The sequence below is a fragment of the Saccopteryx leptura genome, chromosome 3 (assembly GCF_036850995.1).
Source record: "Saccopteryx leptura isolate mSacLep1 chromosome 3, mSacLep1_pri_phased_curated, whole genome shotgun sequence".
Lineage (NCBI taxonomy): Eukaryota > Metazoa > Chordata > Mammalia > Chiroptera > Emballonuridae > Saccopteryx > Saccopteryx leptura.
The window spans coordinates 40,064,582-40,084,691 of record NC_089505.1 but is presented as its reverse complement, the minus strand read 5'-3'; the positions used below and the strand labels follow the sequence as shown (position 1 = coordinate 40,084,691).

The 20,110-nt window shown below is 34.8% G+C and overlaps 1 protein-coding gene and 2 long non-coding RNA genes across 22 annotated transcripts in view; 2 read left to right on the top strand and 1 right to left on the bottom strand.

The window, feature by feature from the left end:
- The window catches only part of TRDN (triadin), a 415,240-nt gene that overhangs the window by 211,861 nt on the left and 183,269 nt on the right, over positions 1–20,110 (bottom strand). For all 17 annotated transcript variants that reach the window (XR_010750049.1, XR_010750050.1, XR_010750051.1 and 14 more), the window contains exon 10: positions 19,703–19,780. Coding sequence is in view for 14 of the 17 variants with exons in the window: in XM_066373320.1 (XP_066229417.1) it covers positions 19,703–19,780 (78 nt within the window). In the remaining 3 variants the exon portion in view is untranslated. The remainder of the gene's footprint in view (positions 1–19,702; positions 19,781–20,110) is intronic.
- LOC136398833 (uncharacterized) lies at positions 66–19,720 on the top strand. Of its 2 annotated transcripts, XR_010750053.1 has the most exons (4): positions 66–231; positions 11,778–11,866; positions 15,969–16,279; positions 19,666–19,720. It is a non-coding gene; the product is annotated as an uncharacterized lncRNA (long non-coding RNA). The 2 variants fall into 2 exon arrangements; XR_010750052.1 differs by lacking the exon at positions 19,666–19,720 and having other exon boundaries at positions 15,969–17,326.
- Positions 19,736–20,110, top strand: part of LOC136398834 (uncharacterized) — a 46,760-nt gene continuing 46,385 nt past the window's right edge. For all 3 annotated transcript variants that reach the window (XR_010750056.1, XR_010750055.1, XR_010750054.1), the window contains exon 1: positions 19,736–19,798. This is a non-coding gene — a long non-coding RNA (uncharacterized lncRNA). The remainder of the gene's footprint in view (positions 19,799–20,110) is intronic.

The window sequence follows — 20,110 nt, the reverse complement described above, 5'->3', positions numbered from 1 at the left end:
GGGACATAACTTCCACTGCCCTTTCTGAGTGGTTGTATCAGCAAGGGTGCTCAGACCATCTTTACACCCAGAGGTTGCAGTAAGTCTGGACGCCACATAGAACAGTATGGCAGAATTCATGGAAGATTTCTGTTTTAGAGATCTGAGAAAGTCTTGTTCTGAGAGGCAAATAGAACTTCAATTGCCCAGCTTTAGCGACATAACAGCTGGACACCCCTGGATCTTTTTCTGGTAAGTGTACGCATTTCCTGTAACAAAGCCATTTGAAAGTGCAGAGTTGTTAAAATGGAATGTTCAGAGTACTAGGTTTGAGGCAGCTATAAGTACAGTTAATGTTGGAAATCAATTAATCTTTATCTTAATTTAGTAGTGTTAATTACCTTATATTTGAAATATTTTTCTCATTGTCATTTTTTTCCTATCAAGTATACATGCCAAGTATTCAAAGATTTTCATTACACTACTGTGAGATTATTACTATGCAGAAGAAAGTCAATGAGCAGTTTCAGTGTGAATGCTTAAGTTGGCTACTAATGACTGCATCTTATTAAATATTGGAATTAATTCATTCCCTTAGGTGTCTCTTTTTTACCTACAAGATCAAAGACAACACTTTCTTTCAGTGTTAGAAGTATAATTTATAAAGAACTCTTTTTCATGACTCTTAGAGATACATTAGTGTAGAAAGGAGAAGCATATTCACACTCTGTCTAAGGGTGTCTGCAGTGTAACAGCACAGGTCATCCAATCAGAAGTGAAAAAGAGTCAAGAAGTCAGATTTTGAGTGTTTCAGAGTTATAGAAATAAACCAATTGAATTCCACTTTGCGATTTCTTAAAGGTTCATACATATTAAATAGGAAAATCATGTTTAAAATTCTGAATAAAGAGATTCTTTTGATTTAAGTATTGTTACTTTTAGCTTTTCTGAGAAATTTTTATGTAGCATGGAATTTTCCATCTTATTAAAATAAAAGCATGCACTAGATCATGGGGTTGGCGTTTGCTGAACATCCCCTTCTGAGGGCATGTGCCAGAAAAGGGTTCATTAAAATACAGTGTACTTGTAAAGAATTCTTAGCCTACATCAAAAAATCAATGCCACAGTCACAATAAAATCACAACTCAGTATCCAAGTCTTTAAGTTTTATAATGTAAATGAATAAATATTTCATTTGAAACTTTGTGTCAATTACTCATTCTTATAGTGAACCTCAGAATGAAAGTAGATATTTGAGGCCATAAGATGGAAGACATTCTTTTCATTTTTTTTTAAAAAAGAGAATGCTCTTATGCAATAAATTCTACCTTTAAATGAATATATCTGGGGTTTTATTGTGGTGGTACAGTATTCATGCCTTAGTTCAGATTGAATTAATGCTTCCATTATATACTCTGCCTGTGGTTATGGCCATACACTGCGAGAGTCATGAATAAGAGCAGAAGTCCACAAAAAGCAGGTATAAATAATGTACTTTAATAACATTTTTTTAATGAAGTAGACCTTTAAGCTGTCATTATGGGATGTACTTTGTTCATGGTGAATTTATTCAAACCATCAACTTCTGAAGATTCTGCATTTCTTCAAGCACTATTGTCTGTATTCTCTAGGTGATTTAGCAGCAGTGGAATTCAATTTTTCATTTGTAAAAGACACAACAATTTTATTATACCCTGCTTGGATATAAAAGTAACCTGTATTTCTTTTATGAAATCTCTCTTTTCCCTGACCTTTTTTCTCCCTCAGCAGTCAATATTTTTCCCTTTCTACCTGACTATGCACCCGCTCATCCCATTTCTTTTCACCTCTCCTCCAACTGTTGGCTGTTTTGCTTCTAACAAGCCAGAGTCAGAATATTTAATATCATAGGTTTTCAGTGGACCTGCAGTTAAGTGCATCTATAGAATGGGAATTTATCTGCATACTACCTTTCTTTGGTGAAAGTGTCATAAGCACTAAAATGATAGCTCTATCTAGCAGGAATCACAGGAAAGACTGGTGGAGAGAGAAATCTTCTACACAATGGGCAGCTTGGAGCCACAAACACGTTATTAATTTCTGCATAAATTAACATTAGATGAAAGAAATTTAAAAGGCTCACTTTTTACTTTCTAAGCCCTTACAATGGGCTTTTCTCTTTCTTTGAAATGTTTTTGTGCCATCTCAGATCCAGAGAATGCACAGTAGTTAATTATAATTGTAAAGCTTTCTAAGACGCTTGTTCCTAACAAACTGAGAAAACAAATGCAAATGTTTCATCTTCATTCTAGGTTTTGTTCCTCTCGCTTTGTATTTCTAGTGTAGAGATTATCCAAAGTTTACATGTTGGATGGGTGCTTTTCTGTTAATCTTCTATGGCAAAGATTGATGTAATCTTGGTTCTAGTAAAATAAATAGAGACATGTTTCTTTCCTAACAACACATTCCAACATACCTTGTTACTGTCACCTTGTTTCTCTAGAGTGACAGAGATTGGCCTGGAATCCCATGCACTACCATGATCATGGAAAATTTCACATAAGTAGATAGTAGATAAGCTCAATACATCAGTGTTATTTGAGTTCTTCACTGTTATCTACAGAGGGTCATTGGGCAAGAGAGAAAGCATGGTGCTAGTATGATGACCTTGGTCTCCGAATTCTCTCTCTGATCTCTGTTTAGGTTGTATGTGACATTGGCGATGTGCTGTGACATACTAGATTTCATTTTCCTTATTTGAACAATGGGAAAGTCAAATCTACTTTGTGGGCTTGTTGTAAGAAAAGGGGAAATTGAGTTCAACTGTCTTGACCAGAGTGGATATTTTAAAATAATGATAACAACAATGATAGTGATTACTATATTTTAGAATAGTTATTAATATATTTTAGAAACAAAGGTATGATTTATATATCTCCAGTGGTTTTTCTAGGTGTGGTATTTATTGAACTATTGAGTAAATTTACATTAATTCTAATGATTCTGTATCAAGGTAAGCTGTATCTGGAATATTTTGTATTGAGAAACTTTAGGACAAAAGTACATAAGTAAGAATTAGCATGTTGTGAAGAGGCAATGTGATGTAATGAAGAAGTAGATTCCAGACTCAGTTTTGCTATAAGTAGTATGTTGGGCAAATGAGTTTGTAAAATTTGTATTATTTGAGTTTGCTCACTTTTATTGTTAAAAAATGGCGCTGGTCAGCACCAGGTATGTGATCTATGAAACTGCAAATTACCTTCCTACCTGGGAGGGCCATTGTTATGCTAATGTTTGCTGGAGGAGAGGTTTTCCACCAGAAAAGTTTTAAAAGGAAAGAGAAGGAAAGGGAGAAGGGAGAGAAGTCAAGAGGCAGGGAAAGAGAGAGAAGCCAGTTTTGCAGAGTAAGAAGCCATATTGGCAGATGGGGAACCAGAGGTAAGGGGCTTTGTGACTTGTGAGACCTTTGATTCTAGGAGAAAGCAGAGAAGATTATCCTGGTTATGAAACCGATAATGTGTCAGTAGCTTTGTGAGCTCTGAGGGAAAGGGAAGTGTTTTTTGTGTGTGTTGCTCTTTGGGCCAGTATGAGTCTTGAGTAAAGGAATGGCCCACCATTTTTTGGTTCCACTGTTTCTTTACCATCTGTCCAAATCTAATGGAAATCTGCATGAGAATGGCCACGCCAATTCATATAGCCATACATATAGCTGCTGTCTTATGCTACTGTGAGAAAATCTTCTGAAGTTCACCATAAAAGGCAGTGAAATGAATAGAGTGTATTCAAGTCTCTCTTTACCTGTTTTATTTACTCTCCAAATGAAACATGTATCATCTTGCATTTATTTTCTAATTTTGCTAGGAAAAGGTAACAAATAGTTTAGAGTTGTAAATAGCTACTTCTCTGCCTTTACTGTGGCTTAAATTTTTTTAAGCTTAAAATGAATATATACATACACTAGTACACAAACATATATATAATATCAGTTGTTAATAAGAGTCAGAAAAAAAAATGTTTAGGCCTGACTAGGCAAGGCAATGGTGCAGTGGATAGAATGTTGGACTGGGATGCGGAGGACCCAGGTTCGAAATCCCAAGGTCACCAGCTTGAGTGTGGGCTCATCTGGTTTGAGCAAGACTCACCAGCTTGAGCCCAAGGTTACTGGCTTGAGCAAGGGGTCACTCGGTCTGTTGTAGCCCCCCCCCCTCCGGTCAAAGCACATATGAGAAAGAAATCAATGAACAACTAAGGTGCCAACAAAAAAATTGATGCTTCTTATTTCTCTCCCTTCCTGTATGTCTGTCCCTCTTTCTGTCTCTGTGTCTCTGTCACAAAAAATAAAACAAAACAAAAAAACCCACTAAAGTTTGGGTTAGATGATTAGAATATGAGACAAGTGGGAGGTGGCATTGCTTTTTTTAAAGTAGAAAAAAAGATAGTGACTCTTTCTGAATGGGTAAGATTTGAAAAAAAGTGAAGAACTTTGGGCTATTGAAAAGAATTTTCTGGCAGAGAAAAAATATATCTGCAATGATATTGACATGGGGACATTTTAGATATATTCAGTGAAGATCCTGGGAACCTGTGTGGCAGAAATGGAGGTGCAGAAGGTGACTGGTAAGAGACGTAGCCAGAGACAGAGCAGGGACCAATCACTGAGAATTGTGTTGTTCATGGTGAAGATGTTTCATTTTACTGTAACATAGAAGAACACAGAGAAAATACAAGCAAAGAAATTATATGATAAGCCATATTTTAAGAGGAACTTTAGCTGTTACTGGGTGGTGTGAAGTCCCTTATTAGATTTTATAATCATATTGTAAGAAGGAAGACTAAGAAAGTAAAAAAAAAAAATCAGTACAAATATTCTTTCCCTTTCTCTCTTTTTTCTCCCCAAAATTTACTCTGGATTTTTTTATTAGGGACCCTTGAACAATAGAACAGTTGTAGGAGTACTTTATTTAACATTGTACAATGATTAGGTTACTATGACAGCAACACTCTCTAAATTAAGGAATTCACTTAATTTATCTGGCATAACTAGTTTGCCTTTCAGAACAGAAAACCATTGTCTTTGTCTTTAGTTTTCCTTTAATGATAACTGAATTATTCTTAGAAGTCATCTCTTCTTATTATCAGCTATTTAACAACAAACATGCTACTACTAGCAATTCTATAGTACCTTTTAGTGATTATCTAAAGACTTTTACATGCATAATTTATTTATTTTATCAACAAATGTTTATTTAGCTTCATGTCAAAACCTCTTGCCATGAGTTTAAAAGACTCCTTTCAAGAATTCCAGGTAAGAGAATAAAACATGAGAAAGTTTACAATTACAATAAGGACTTTGAGGAACATTAAAGGTAGAGTCTAAGGGATCTAACAGAAATTCTCAAACCCAAGAGTGTCAAGTAAAAGTGCTAAAGCTACTTTCATGAGAAAATGACAGACTGAGACTGAAGTGATAAGTGAGACCTGATTCTGAACCTAGTATAGCAAGTGTCACTATCTATGGCAACTGAAGGAAGTGGAGAGCAGAGTGCTTGCTCGTATCTCAGATAAGGCTGAGGACTCTCAGCGATGCCAGTCCATTCATGAAGAGAACATCCCAAAGGACCCCAAACCTTAGTGTCAATCCAAAGTTTTTTAAAATACCATACTACATACAGTTCTTCTTTAAGTTTCAAAAAGATTATAGGGAAGGGTTCTCAATAATCATGTCATATGGTCAGAGCAATACAAAAATAAATAAATAAAAGAAAGACAAGAAAAAGCTTCAAGTTTTAGTTGGAAGCTAATTTCAAGGTGATAGGCAATTATACCAATAGATGAAACCACATTACCTTATATTCATTAGCATATACTTGGTTTCCAGTTACAAGTCTATACATCCTGTAACTTGTGGAAAATAGGCTCAGGAAACTTGGATAAGTTGCACAACCTCACAAATCAAATAAGTGACATAGCAAGGATTCAAAACTAAGGATGAATGCCAACCTTGTTGTACTCTCTTCTGCAATGTGGAAGTGCTGCTTGAGGTAGACCTAGTATATCAAAAACTTGCAAATGAACTGAGGCATGGACAGAAGTGCCAACTTCTACCTCATTCATGTGAAACTTATCTTTCAGCTCTCATAGCCCAAATTCTCTGATATAATTACATTTTCCTTCTGTTTCTGAATTTAGAATGCAATAAGAAATGCAAAGAGAAATATTATTTTAAACACTTAGAATTGCAAATAAGTTTATGTTAATTAAACTTAATTTTCCTTTAAAAAAGATAAGGTATAATGCCCCAAACCTTTAAAAAATGATAAACATTTTAGATGGGTGATTTCATTATTTTGGAACGAGATACATTTATATAGATGAAGGTTGATGCATTTATTCTTTTTCATTTTTCTATATAGAAGTGAAACAGCAAGGCAACTTCAGAATGTGTGTGTGTGTGCGCGCGTTTGAGAGAGAGAAAGAGAGAGATACTGGAAAATTGGTTCCCATTTTTCCTTTTAATGCTTTTACATTTCAGAAAGCAAATGCTCAATTAAAGTTTTTTTTACTTTTACTCAAATAAGAAGCTCTCCATATATATTCAATACACCCTTATCTCTGAAAAGCTCCATATAAACTGCTCACAAAAATTAGGGCATATTTAATAGCTTCATATTCATTTTGAAATATCCCCTAATTTTTGTGAGCAGTATAATTGAGTTGCATTTTCGTTTTTTGTTTTTTTGGGGGGTCTTTGATGTTGCTGTCATCTGGAGATTTAAAAAAAACCTCTTTTAACCCTTTAAAGTTGATTTTTATGTAAAATCATTGGCTGGTAAAGATCTCTTATTGTAAACTTTTCCATGTGTCTTTCTACATGAATAAGAAAAACATAAATGTAAGGTTTTTTCTTATACTTTTTATTTTCAATGTTATATTATTTATAAAAGACAGCTTTTACTTTTATTTATTGATTTTAGAGAAAGAGGAGGGGAGAAAAAGAAACATCAATTTGTTCTTCCATTTATTTATGCATTCATTCATAGGTTGATTCTTGACAAATTGAGATGACACTCTAACCAACTGAGCTACTCAGCCACGTCAAAGAATTACTTTCATATTTTTATCTATATGCTTTTTCTACATTTTTCTGTAGTTGGAAATAGATTTCAAAAGTTTTTTATTATATTTAAAATATCAAGAATGTCTACAAACATGAGACAACTTAGCTTTCATGACTAAATTATCAATATTTAGAGAAATAGTTGGTAATCTTAGAAATCAAATATTTATTATTTTAAAGTACCACTTGAAAGATACCAATATTGTTATATCTTTGAGAATTTAGGACATGATTTAATAAATAAATTATAAAGATTCAATAGTTATTTTCAAATATAAAATGTATAAAGTTATTGGTATGTTGGGAGCATTTATAAGTCTGATTTCCAATTGAAACTTTTCCATTTTAAAAGATATTACTAATGGATATCAATATTTAAAAAGAAAACAAGTACCCACTCAAAGATGCCAACTTTTCAAGTTGCAATAATTTTAATATATTAATTTCAAGTTTGTTTTAACTAGTAGACTCCATAAATGTAAAATTTTTCATAGATTATACCAAACTAGTCACAGATTATCTTCTTCCTAATAGAAGGTCTATTCTAATATATATATCTAATTACATAAAATCCTCACAAATTGCAGAAAACATTTCTCACCCTTTCTTATGTGAACCACTGTCAAGACTTTTTATTCCATTTGGATAAACCTGACCTGGTTTTAAAGATTCAGTCACTTTTCTCATCAATTCCAGAGTAAGAATAATATCATTTTGAATTGCAACAAACTTGTATAACAGAAAGAAACATTTAGGTCAAGCCGACATAAATAGCAAATAAATGTTTTATAATGAAAAACTAGTACTTGTAAACTACAGCTATGGAGAGACCTGGTTCTTTCTATAAAATTTTTAAGAAAAATTTTGCTAGTATAAGAGGGTTGTAATCAGAATTCCATAATAAGAAAGTTAATAATAGATCACATTTGCTCAATTTACAAACTGTCTCATCTCTAACTTCATCATTGATCAAAGCACAGGGGAAAAACCACTTCTTGATACCAATGTAAACGTTACTAAGAGCTCTGAGGCAGAAAGAAAGGCTCCTGAACTCGACCCCAACTCTTGGGCGCACCCCCTGGATCTCCAGAGTAAACACTTACTGCTCTCAGTCAACTCAGACTTCTCTAGATCTATTGTTAAAAATGTAGGCGAAGAAAAAGAAAACTTCTTTCTCTTACAGGCCAATGAGAAGAGGTAATAGTTTTCACAAAATATCTTTTTTTTTTTTTTTGTATTTTTCTGAAGCTGGAAACGGGGAGAGACAGTCAGACAGACTCCCGCATGCGCCCGACCGGGATTCACCCGGCACGCCCACCAGGGGCAACGCTCTGCCCACCAGGGGGCGATGCTCTGCCCCTCCGGGGCATCGCTCTACCACGACCAGAGCCACTCTAGCGCCTGAGGAAGAGGCCAAGGAGCCATCCCCAGCGCCCGGGCCATCTTTGCTCCAATGGAGCCTTGGCTGCGGGAGGGGAAGAGAGAGACAGAGAGGAAGGGGGGGGGAGTGGAGAAGCAAATGGGCGCTTCTCCTATGTGCCCTGGCCGGGAATTGAACCCGGGTCCCCCGCACGCCAGGCCGACGCTCTACCGCTGAGCCAACCGGCCAGGGCCACAAAATATCTTTTAATAATCAATAATGGCATATCAAAACTTATACTAAAAGTCCTAGTTATGTATTCTTTTTACAATCCTTTTTTCTTTTAATCTATTTTTCTTTTACTTTTTCATGACATTTTCTCTTATTTGTTTTTGTGAATTTTTTTAAAGTTTACTCACTTGTTAAGGCATCTATTTTTCCATGATACTAAGCTGAATTTCACTTGTTCTAAATTACTGACTCAAATATCACTGAGTTACCTCTTGCCGAGCCCTAGCACAGTGCTACAATAAAAGAAAATAAATTTTAAAAAAAAGTCTAGAATTACAGGAAAGGTTGAAAATAAATTTAAATCTTTATGAAGACTTTCAATAACTAATGTTGGATAGCCCAAAACAAACATTCTAAACATTGTCTCCTTTGTTTTGGCTTCCCAACCCTCATTCATCACAGTTGCTTTCCCAAAAGACTCCCCCATAAAAAAAAAAATACCAATAAAAATTTAACCCTGCGCATGCTGACTCTCCTATTCTCTTTAGACCCTTATCTCAGCGTCCAGCTCCTATCTCTTTTTCTGGGGAGTAATTCTTCCAATTTGAGCATGAATTAATTTAATTCTTTGGGCTCCTTCTGATGTTTCTGCTCACCTAGAACATCCTGAGTAGAACACTCAGGAGCTGACCAGGCAAACAGTATATTTCTTAGAAATGAAGGTGGGGGACAAAAACTGTGAATCTATGTTAATATTTGTAACTTCATAACTCATATAAGCAATAGTTTTATAAAATCTTTTACAAATCTCTGAAGTGTAAAAATTCAATACAGTCTGTATTTAGTTAATAGTGTCACACCAAAGTTAGTTTTTTTTGTTCTTGGTCAGCGAATTGTGATTATGCAAGGTGTTAACATTAAATGAAGTTTGTTGGAGGGTATACAAGAGCTCTCTGTATTATCTTTACAGCTCTTCTGTAAATCTAAAATTCTTTCAAAATAAAAACAAAACCTTGAAAGGATTTTAGGACTGAAATAGAGGGTACACGTTTCCTGGGAAGTATTGATTAGTGCATTGTGTAACTCAAAGGAAATGAAATAAATGTGTGGAGAAGAAAAGGATGAATAAAATTAAGGACTCAAATATGATAAAATTTTGGAGCTAGAATAGACTTTGAGGTCATCAAGTTCAAAATATCACTCTGTAGATGACAAAACAGTGTCTGAGAGGTTAAGAAAATAATATGAATCTCACAATTAGACCTTTAGTTCATTACTCTAACTCTCATACTCTCACTTATATGAGGCATAAATAAAATTTGGAGGTATGAGTAGGGCACCATAACCTTCCACTTGACCAATCTAAAGTTCCCCGGTCAGTGTTTGTCTTATTCATCTCTCTGGAGCACCTGGTCCTATTATATCCTTTTCTCCTTTATATCATCTTACCCTTGGCTTTCTAGTATCTTTTCTAATGATGTTTGTGATGGTTAATTTTATATGTTAATTTGACTAAGCCATGGGAACAACTGTATGGTCAAAAAACAGTTAAGATTAGCATTGACAATGGCTCTGTGGAGGCTCCTGTCTCAGGTGCTGAAAATAGCTTGGTTGTGAGCATGGCCCCAGATGGGCAGAACATTGACCCTAGACAGGGGTTGTTAGGTGGATCCCAGTTGGGACATATGCAGGATCTGTCTCTCTACCTCCCCTCCTATCACTTAGAAAAATAGAAAATCAATCAATCAATCAATTAATTAATTAATTTAAAAGAGCTTTAGTTGTGAGAAAACTCTGCATGTGACCCCAGTTCTGTATTAAGAAACTACATAGAATTTCACATACCAACTAATGCCATTAATGCAATTACTTTATTACCTTCAGTAGATAACAATTAAAACCTATCACTTTTAGCCTGACCAGACAATGGTGCAGTGGATAGAGTGTTGGCCTGGGACACAGAGTACCCAGGTTTGAAACCCCGAGGTTGCTGGCTTAAGCACAGGTTCAATCCAACTTGAGCACAGGCTCGCCAGCTTGAGTGTGGGGTTACAGGTTTGAGAGTGGAATCATAGACATGACCTCGTGGTAACTGGTTTGAGCCCAAGGTTGCTGACTTGAGTAAGGGATTACTGGCTCAGCTAGAGGGCCCCTCCTCCCTGTTAAGGCACATATGAGAAAGTAATCAATGAACAACTAAGGTGCCACAACGAGAAATTGATGCTTCTCATTTCTCTTTCTTCTTGTCTGTATCTCTCTCTCACTCTACCTCTTGCTAAAAAAAAAAAAAAAAAAAAAAACAAAAGCAAAAAAAACTATATTTTTAAATTTTAAACTATTAAAATTAAGATTTTGCATAGAAATAAAATTTCCTGGTAGAAGAATGATAATGATAATAACAGTGACTAATGGTTGAGTAACTAAATGTGCTAGAAAATGTGCTAAGGTGTTATATATATTATTTCGTTGTTATCTTGGCAACTTTCTAAGTTAAATAGGCACTAAAAGTTGTTTGGTTAGTATATTTTATCAAAAATTATAACAAAAGGTCAATTCCAATAAAAATTTCTGACAGATATGAGTTTATTTCACCACAAAACAAAACAAAAAGATATTACATGGGCTTAAAGTTCAATAAAATTTATTGTGTCATAGAGTTAATGGAATAAGAACTGGGGCCAAATTTCTATTTTATTATTTTATGCTTTTTGCTTCCCAAGATATATCTCACTGAAGGGCTAAGGTGATAAAGTTCTTGGTTTAATAGAATTGTAAATAAAGCATTACTAGATCCTGCAAGGCATTGTCCTTAGATGCAATGTTGGTCAGAAATTATCTTACAATATGTTTCTTATAATGCCCTTTCTCCTCTGTACAGACTCTACCAATGTATTCTTTAGGGCCCAATGCAGGGCTTGTGATTTCATTGGATAGCCTTGTGTTACTCATATCTCTTCTTCCTCCTAAGTTTGCAGCCTTTACAATCTGCACAACTCACTTCTGTGCTTCAGTAAATAATGCTTCATAGTAATATCTACTACATAGAGACATGCTCATTTGCTCCAAATTTGGCAACTTTATCTAGATCATCACTATATTTTACACCTACAGAAGCTATTTAACCACTATGCGAAGCCATGGAGTCTTCACACTCTGCTCTTAAGGGACTTAAGAATCATTAAAGTCCTCACAGTTTACAGGTGAGAATATGGATGCTAAAAAAATAAATTAATCTTTTAAAGATTATACAACTGATTAGTGTCACAGCTGAGATATAATGAAAACATATCTGGTAATTATGCTTATATAAAGACTTTATAAAAGTGTTTTTTTGGGGGGGTGATTGGGAAAGAAATGGAAAATGTTGCTTGGTCTTCTCTCTAGAGTTCTCTTGCCTACATTTGTGTGATGGCATTGATAATATTATATAAAACTGTAATACTAAGGTAATATCAGTTATATGTTTACTCAAGAAGATGATAAGGTATACTACATTTATTCACCTTACTATATTTAGCTATATTCAGGCAAATAGCATATTTACAATGGAATATTAAAAATAATTTAAGTGCAAGATATACACTCAGTAAGGAATTATTTAACTTCTATCTCCCATAGCTTTGCCACAATCGACAGGTTATGACAATCTACTCTAAATGTGAATGGAAATCTTCAATTTCTCAAGGATTAATATGGTTGGGGAAGGGTTTGTGTTGAGTAAGGGAAAAAAAAGAATCTTTGGCATTGTGATTAAATTTAATGGGATCATATCTGGTAATTATGCTTATACACTTATGGAAGGATTTTATGAAACCGCACTTTTTTAGTGATTGGGAAAGAGATGGAAAACATTGCCTGAAGTTGTCCTGCTCAACCATTGAGGACTCTTGAGAGTAGTCAGGAACTACTGTCTCATAAAAATATACAGTTATGAAAAACATTTGATGATAAAGCAGCTCTCATGCCAAGGGTTGAAATCACTCATGATATTAATATAAGGTACCATTTGATGTGTGGGGGGAGGGAAACTCATATCTGCTTGATTTGTGTAATGAATGAATAACTGTATTGACTCTTTGAACCTGCCAGCCTTTCAGCCTCATTGAAATGTCCCAAGAGATATGGGAATTAATTCTCTTACAAAATGTAATACTTTTTTGAAAGATCATGAGAATTAATATTACATTGAAACGAGGTCCATGTTTAAGTCAATTCCGGTTATGCTCATAATTAAATGCAAATTGAAAACACTGACAAAGCTATTACACTAGGTAGTCATTATATAAATATCTTTTTATTGCTAGTGTAGCATTCTTTCCCTGACCAAACATATTCTTAAGATTTATAGGGGGAGTAGTCAAAACTTATTTAAAACACAACTTATCTTTATATCCAAAGATTCAAAGTAAGAAAAGCTCATTATGACATACCAAGCATGTGTTGTGGGAGAGGAGGGAAATGCAAGGAAGGCAAGATACAACTTTAAGGCGTTAAGTAAGTGTCTTGACTTAGAAGGGCACTGACACTTTGTGGAATGAAGTCAGTGCTGTTTTGAATTTATTTTTTTAAGTGTTATGAAAGCACAAAATAATATTTTAAAGGCTTCTCAGATGTATTGAGTGATTTCACTCATAACAAGGTACATAGTATATTTGGATTTCTACTGATAAAATCCTCAAATGTCTCCAATCTTTTATGAGCAAATTTGATAAACCAGTCTATATAAAAGCTCTATTTTTTAAAACATTAAAATAAAAAATATGTTTTAATTTCTACATTTTGACCTGTTATAATTGTGCTCCTCAAATCAAATAGCATACCTTAGTGCCTCATGAATTATACAGTGGTACCTTGAGATACAAACAGACCAACATACAAATTTTTTAAGATACGGGCTGTGACTTGATCTGTCTCGAGATCCGAGCGAAATTCCGAGATACGAGTTGTGATTCGGGAAACTGCCACTAGTTGGCGCATTGGTGCATGGGTCCAGTATCGGCAGTTTGATATACGAGCTGACTGACTTACGAGTTCGGTTACAGAATGAATTAAATTTGTATCTCAAAGTACCACTGTATTTTCATATAATGCCATTTTCTTGCAATTTGTTTTTAAGGAAGTTCCAGACTAAAATAGTGAATCAAGGCTGTGCATAATTAGCCTGACTAAAAACAGCTTGATTAATACTAAATATGTCCTAGTTCCTAATCAATTATGTTAATGGAGTTGCAGGCAGAACATCTGCAAGCCTGACAAAGCCTATGATCTCAGCACTGCCTGATAACGGGGCCTCCTTGGGAAGCTGTTCAGTGCCAGCATTCTTAGTGCAAAGACTCTACCTCTCTATGAATTAAATGTGTGTACTAACAAAAGCTTTATAATCCAGCAACATCATTATGCTATTCACTCACACATAGTATTGAGTTCCAAGATAAAATGTCAAATCAAATTGCTCTATACAATAGAATTTAAGTGTCCCACTTAACAATGGACATATCCCTTTTCTAAGTAACAGACTAATAGGACAATATTTTCTACGTGGTCTTTTATGAACCTCTCTGCTGGGACATAAACTAGTGTCAAACACTAGAATAATCTATCAAATTCTGCCTCAAATTGGAGAACTGGAGTTCCTTGATTTATGTCCACCTCACAACAACAACAGAATTAGAATCTGATGAAACTTAAGGTGACTATTATTTATAGGTGATCTCTTGTCATGTGAACATTTGGGCAGTACGATAGTCACTTGTCAGATTGTGTCACATTATCTTATTGTCCAAATGCCAAAAGAAATATAACTCTGCTCTCTCTCTCTCTCTCTCTCTCTTTTGGACTGGTTTATACATTTTTTTCCCCTAAATCATTTGCTCACTAGCTAGATAAATGACACACAATTGTAGCCAGTCATGAGATTATTCAGAGGTTTGTTGTTTTACTATCGTCACTATAAATTCAGTTATATTTGAGTTCAGTTAAGAAAATTTTTTAAATAGTTAACTTCTAACAATTATAAGCATGTACAGAAGATGATGCAAGTTCAGAACTTATTCTGTTAGAAAACTATATATGACAGAAATTAAAAAGGTGAAATTACTGATTACTCAAAAAATTAAACAACTCTAATTGTATGAAATTAATATTTCAGCTGCTTTGCTTATGTGTTAATTAAATTTTAGAGTTTATCAAATGCAATGAACTGAACTGTGTCTCCTTCAAATTCACATGTTGAAGCCCTAACCTCCATGTGATTGTATTAGAGACAGGGCTTTTGGGAAATGATTAAGATTAATCTAGATTGTAAGAGTGGAGCACTGAACCTATAGAATTGGTGTTCTCAAACGATAAAAAGACCGCAGAGCCCTCTAACATGTGAGAAGACAGCAAGAAGGACGCCATCTGCAGGCCACGATGGCACTCTGACTTTGGATTCCCAGCCTCCAGAACTGCGAGAAAACTCATTTCTGTTATTTCAGTCACCTGGTCTGTTGTATTTTGTATTTTGTTATGGTAGCCCACATGTATTAAGACACGGAGGTTGATGAGAAATTTTTAAACACTATTATATCAAGAGAAAATTGTCAGACATAATTATCACACACAGAAAATTGGAGCCAAGTGAGTGCATGAGTGAAGGAGATCCATGAAAGTCCATGGAGACAGTGGCACGCTTGTTCTATCCAAGATGATCACCTTTAAACAACAATGAGTAAAAGACTTGTGCGGACGAATAAAATGTGTCTGTAGCTGAACTGAATGGGAGACAAAAGTTTCAAACCCTGGACTAGATCGGGACTGTATTCTAAATATTTAAAAAATAGTGTTGATTTGGGGTCTTAGGATGAGACATTCCATGAACTTTACATTAAATTATGGACTTTAGTGACTAAACAAATGATTTTTTTTTTCAAATCGGGATTGACACAGTACTGATTTACAGATTGTATAAGGTTTTTATTTAAAATTTGAAAATGCTAATTTATTCAATTCATGTAGATGGCCAAATCAAAATATTTTACATACTATATAATAGACTTATAATTTACAAGTATAATGTAACCTTTTACCCATTCCCAATGACATTTCTCTTGCTCTCTTGTGAGCCTTTCTAACATGCTTAGGTACTTGGCTTGAAACCTGCTTTTTCCCAGACAACTAGCAGTCAACATTTTTGCACATGTGGCATTCCAGTAAATCTGAAAAATATTTGGCCAATTACAGATCATTCAGGTAACTGATACTAAATTAAAAGCATTTTTATATATATTAAATTGTTCTCAACCTCCTGTTTAAATCTTCTAGGGAATCACTACTCAGATGTGTTCCAGGACCAGCAGTGTCAGCAATACCCGGTAAAAATGAAGCATCTCAGCCCACACCCCAGACCCACCAAATCAGAATCAGCATTTTCACTAGATCTCCAGCTGATCTGTGCTGTGTGACACACAAAGTTTTGTGAAGCGTTGCTAGGGTACTTTTGGCTGTCAGTGGAACATGATGTTTCTATCATAAAACTGCATAAAGTATAAAGCATGAAACTTTGTCTCTCATTCCAAAACCTGTTGATGTCTCAGAAGACAAGAACATAATTCTCAAGCTTCAATGTTTGTGCAGTAAGTAATAAAAAGATCCCTGAGTCTAGGGTTGAAATTTCAGTCCCGCTATTTATTAACATAGCATAACTAAATAAATCCCATAGCTCTATTTGTTAATTTTTAATATAATATTTATAAGGTATTGGAATATCAAATGTAAATGCATATATATATGTGTGTGTGTTTATATATATATATATGTATATCAACCATAATATTTTGAATAAATGTGAGTTGAAGAGAGCATACCCATGGATAAGGCATGACTTGGTCAGGATTTGGCTAGGCAAATGCATAGACACGCTGCTGTCAGAATTAAACCTTAGAACACTTCACCTGCCCAGCTATTCAAACCCTTCTCTGGTTATTGAATATATGAAATATAAATGTATAACCAGAGGTAGTTCTATGTTAGTGTTTCATGAAAAACTATTATGTCCCAGACTGGACCCATCACCTTCCTGCTCCTTGTCACTGGGCCTATTTTATTTCAGTGGCTTTCTATCTTAATTAATGGCACTATTGTCCACCTGGATACTTAATTCAGAAAACCTGGAGAAGTTATAATTCCTTCTTCTACTTCAGCACTTTATCAATCTAATACTTAACCCTATGATCTTTTGAAATCTTTTTCTGATTCATCTCTTTTTTTTCCATCCATTACACCACAATTCAGTTCAGGATTTATAGTTTATTTGGACTCATACCACTGATCTACCCAGTAGGATGACAGTGAAGTTGATCTTAAAATGCTTATTCTATCCATGAGAAATTCCCCATCTTCTGGAGACAAAAATAAAAATCCCTTAGCTGAAGAGGCAATATTTGTGTTTGTATGTGCACAAAATATCTCTGGAAGGAACTAACACCAGTTGCCTGTAAGAAAAATTGTGTAGTTGATGAACATGATCAAGAAGATAACTTTTTACTTTATAACGTTTTTGTAAATTTTACATTTTAGACTATGTAAATGTATCAAAATTTTAAAAGAAAATAAAAATTCCTCAACTGGATAAAATGCATGATGTTAAAGATTTGCAAAAGAAACAAATTTCAATAAGAAAAGTAAAGGGAAGGAAAGGGTTAGAATAAAAAATGTTGACAAATTTATGTTTGATAATTTTATATCAAGTATATTGAAATGTAAGTTACTATTTAGTGTTTCATAATAAACTTTAAATATAAAAATAAGTCCCAGGCTTTCCTTTACAAGGTAATTCACAATCTTCTCTCTAAATGCTTTTCTATCTGCTCTCCCAAACTGTTTCTATACCTTCTTTGTTCTCTTCATGATGAATACATACAACCCTGGACCAGACTCTTTTTTTAACTCATCTCCATGCTTTTGTGTATACCAGTCCTTTTATTGGAATGCTCTTTCTTTCCTTGATGGCATGACAGACCTCTTCTTGGGACTTGGGCCACCTCTACAGAGAAGCCTTTCTAGAGCCCTCCTCTCCTCTTCAAAACAGCATTGTGCCCTCCCTTCTCTAATGTTTCACAGTACTTTTTACTGACTTATTTTTTGGTTTTTATTATATTGTAGTAATCAGCACACCTCCTAGAACCCAACAACCAGGCCACTCTTGGAGTCTCTTTGCTTTGTAGGGCTCTTCTGGCCCTCCTCCAGCTGGTCCCTGCCCTGGATAAGAGTCTGTGCCCTGGAATACAGGATGTAGCCACCTGAAGTCTTTTCTCTCTTACAGTCCAGATCTTGGGACCCTAATTTTTTTCCTCAAATGCCATTACTCTAATGTTAGTGACTGCATGGGCCTCTTCACAAGTGACACCCCATAAATATAATCACTGCTAGTCTCAAGGGGTGATTAAAGCCAACAGGTAGCTATTGAATAGAATGGATAAAACTTTGGTAAGCAGTCTAGTATCCATGTGTGAACAGAGAAGGTTTCTTTCAGTGTATGTCAGAGCTAGAGTAGAGAGGGTGCTATTGTGTGCTGGGCGAGAACTCCATTTTTCTCTTACAAAAAAAAATTAGCAGTGCACTTGGCTTTAATTACTTGTGTTGTATATCAGGCTTCTCTATAATTACTTTTAATATTATATTTGCAAACTAAATCTTGGTAGGGCAGAGACTACTTTCTCTTAATGTCAAAATCCTCAGTACTTTGGACAATATCTGACTGACATGATCCCATAGGTTAGAATTTAATAAAGAATAGTTAAAGGAGTAATTGAAAACTGAAAGAAAATTCTAACAAATTTGCTTATGGTGACACTTTCATCTTCTAATTTTACTGATCTTAAACATTGAGTTTTAAAGAATAAATTATTGGTGGTGGTATAACTACTACTTTATAAAGCACTTATAAACTGGCATGCACACACACAATACACCATTTCATCTTCATAATAACTCTATGAAATTAGTGTTATTTATGTTCCATCACAGGGATGACAAATCTCATGAACAGTGAATTAAAGTAACTTCCTAAATTTACACAGCTTGTAGAAGTAGAACTCAGATTCAGACCCAGAAACTCCGGCACCAGAATCTTAAGACAATAAATTGATCAAGTTGTGATGAAACTGCAAGACTTGTAAGGCATATTCTTATCCATTTGTCCTTATACTTTCTGGATGAACTCCAAGGTAAAAAATTGGTTTTTCTTCTAGAATCTTAAGAGGAAAATTTAGGTTTTCTAAAAAGTAGCTCAAAAAATTAAAAATAGAACTACCATATGACCCAGCAATCCCTCTACCAGGTATATACTCACAAAACTCAAAAACACTGGTACATAAAGACACATGCAGCCCCATGTTCATTGCAGCATTGTTCACAGTGGCCAAGACATGGAAACTACCAAAAAGCCCTTCAATAAATGCTTGGATAAAGAAGATGTGGTACATATACACTATGGAATACTACTCAGCCATAAGAAATGATGACATCGGATCATTTACAACAACATGGATGGACCTTGATAACATTATACTGAGTGAAATAAGTAAATCAGAAAAAACCTAAGAACTATATGATTCCATACATAGGTGGGACAGAAAAATGAGACTCAGGGACATGGACAAGAGTGTGGTGGCTATGGGGGGGGGGAGGGTGAAATGGAGGAAGGGAAAGGGTCGGGGGAGGGGAGGGGCACAAAGAAAACCAGAGAGAAGGTGACGGAGGACAATTTGACTTTGGGTGATGGGTATGCAACATAATCAAATGTCAAAATAACCTAGAGATGTTTTCTCTGAACCTATGTACCCCGACTGAGCACTGTCACCCCATTAAAATTAATAAAAAAGTAGCAAACTATAATTTTAGAAAGAATAAACTATAGCTACATAGTATGTAGACATAACTAAAACTATTTGAGAAAATACAAATTTTGTTGTTGCTGTTGTTATTTTTGTTTCTCCACACCCTGTTTTATCTACTGTAGAGAAAATATTTGGGAAAACTATAAAAAAAATACTTGCCTTCAAGAGCCGATGAAGCAGGAGTTGGTCTGGAAGCTTGTTTTGTTGGTAATGGAGGTGGTATGGCCGGGCTTTGTCCTGTGCACACAATCAGAGGTAGGTATTGAAAAAGAAGTATTAACAAATTTAATAATCACAACTAAAATAACCTGATCTGTCCCTAGCATGCATAATTCATAATCTGAAGTATAAATTCATATGATAATGCAATAGGAAACAATTTTATTAAGTGAGCTCTTTAAGCGTACACATACTCAGCTGCAGCTATATTCAAAGCGATTTCTGAATATATTACTTTTCAGAAATGTCTACACAATGTTAAATATATTTACTGGACTTTATTAATGAGAAATCTACATGGAATCAAATAAAGTAATTTATTTTCAATAGGCACTTAAATTGTGAAAA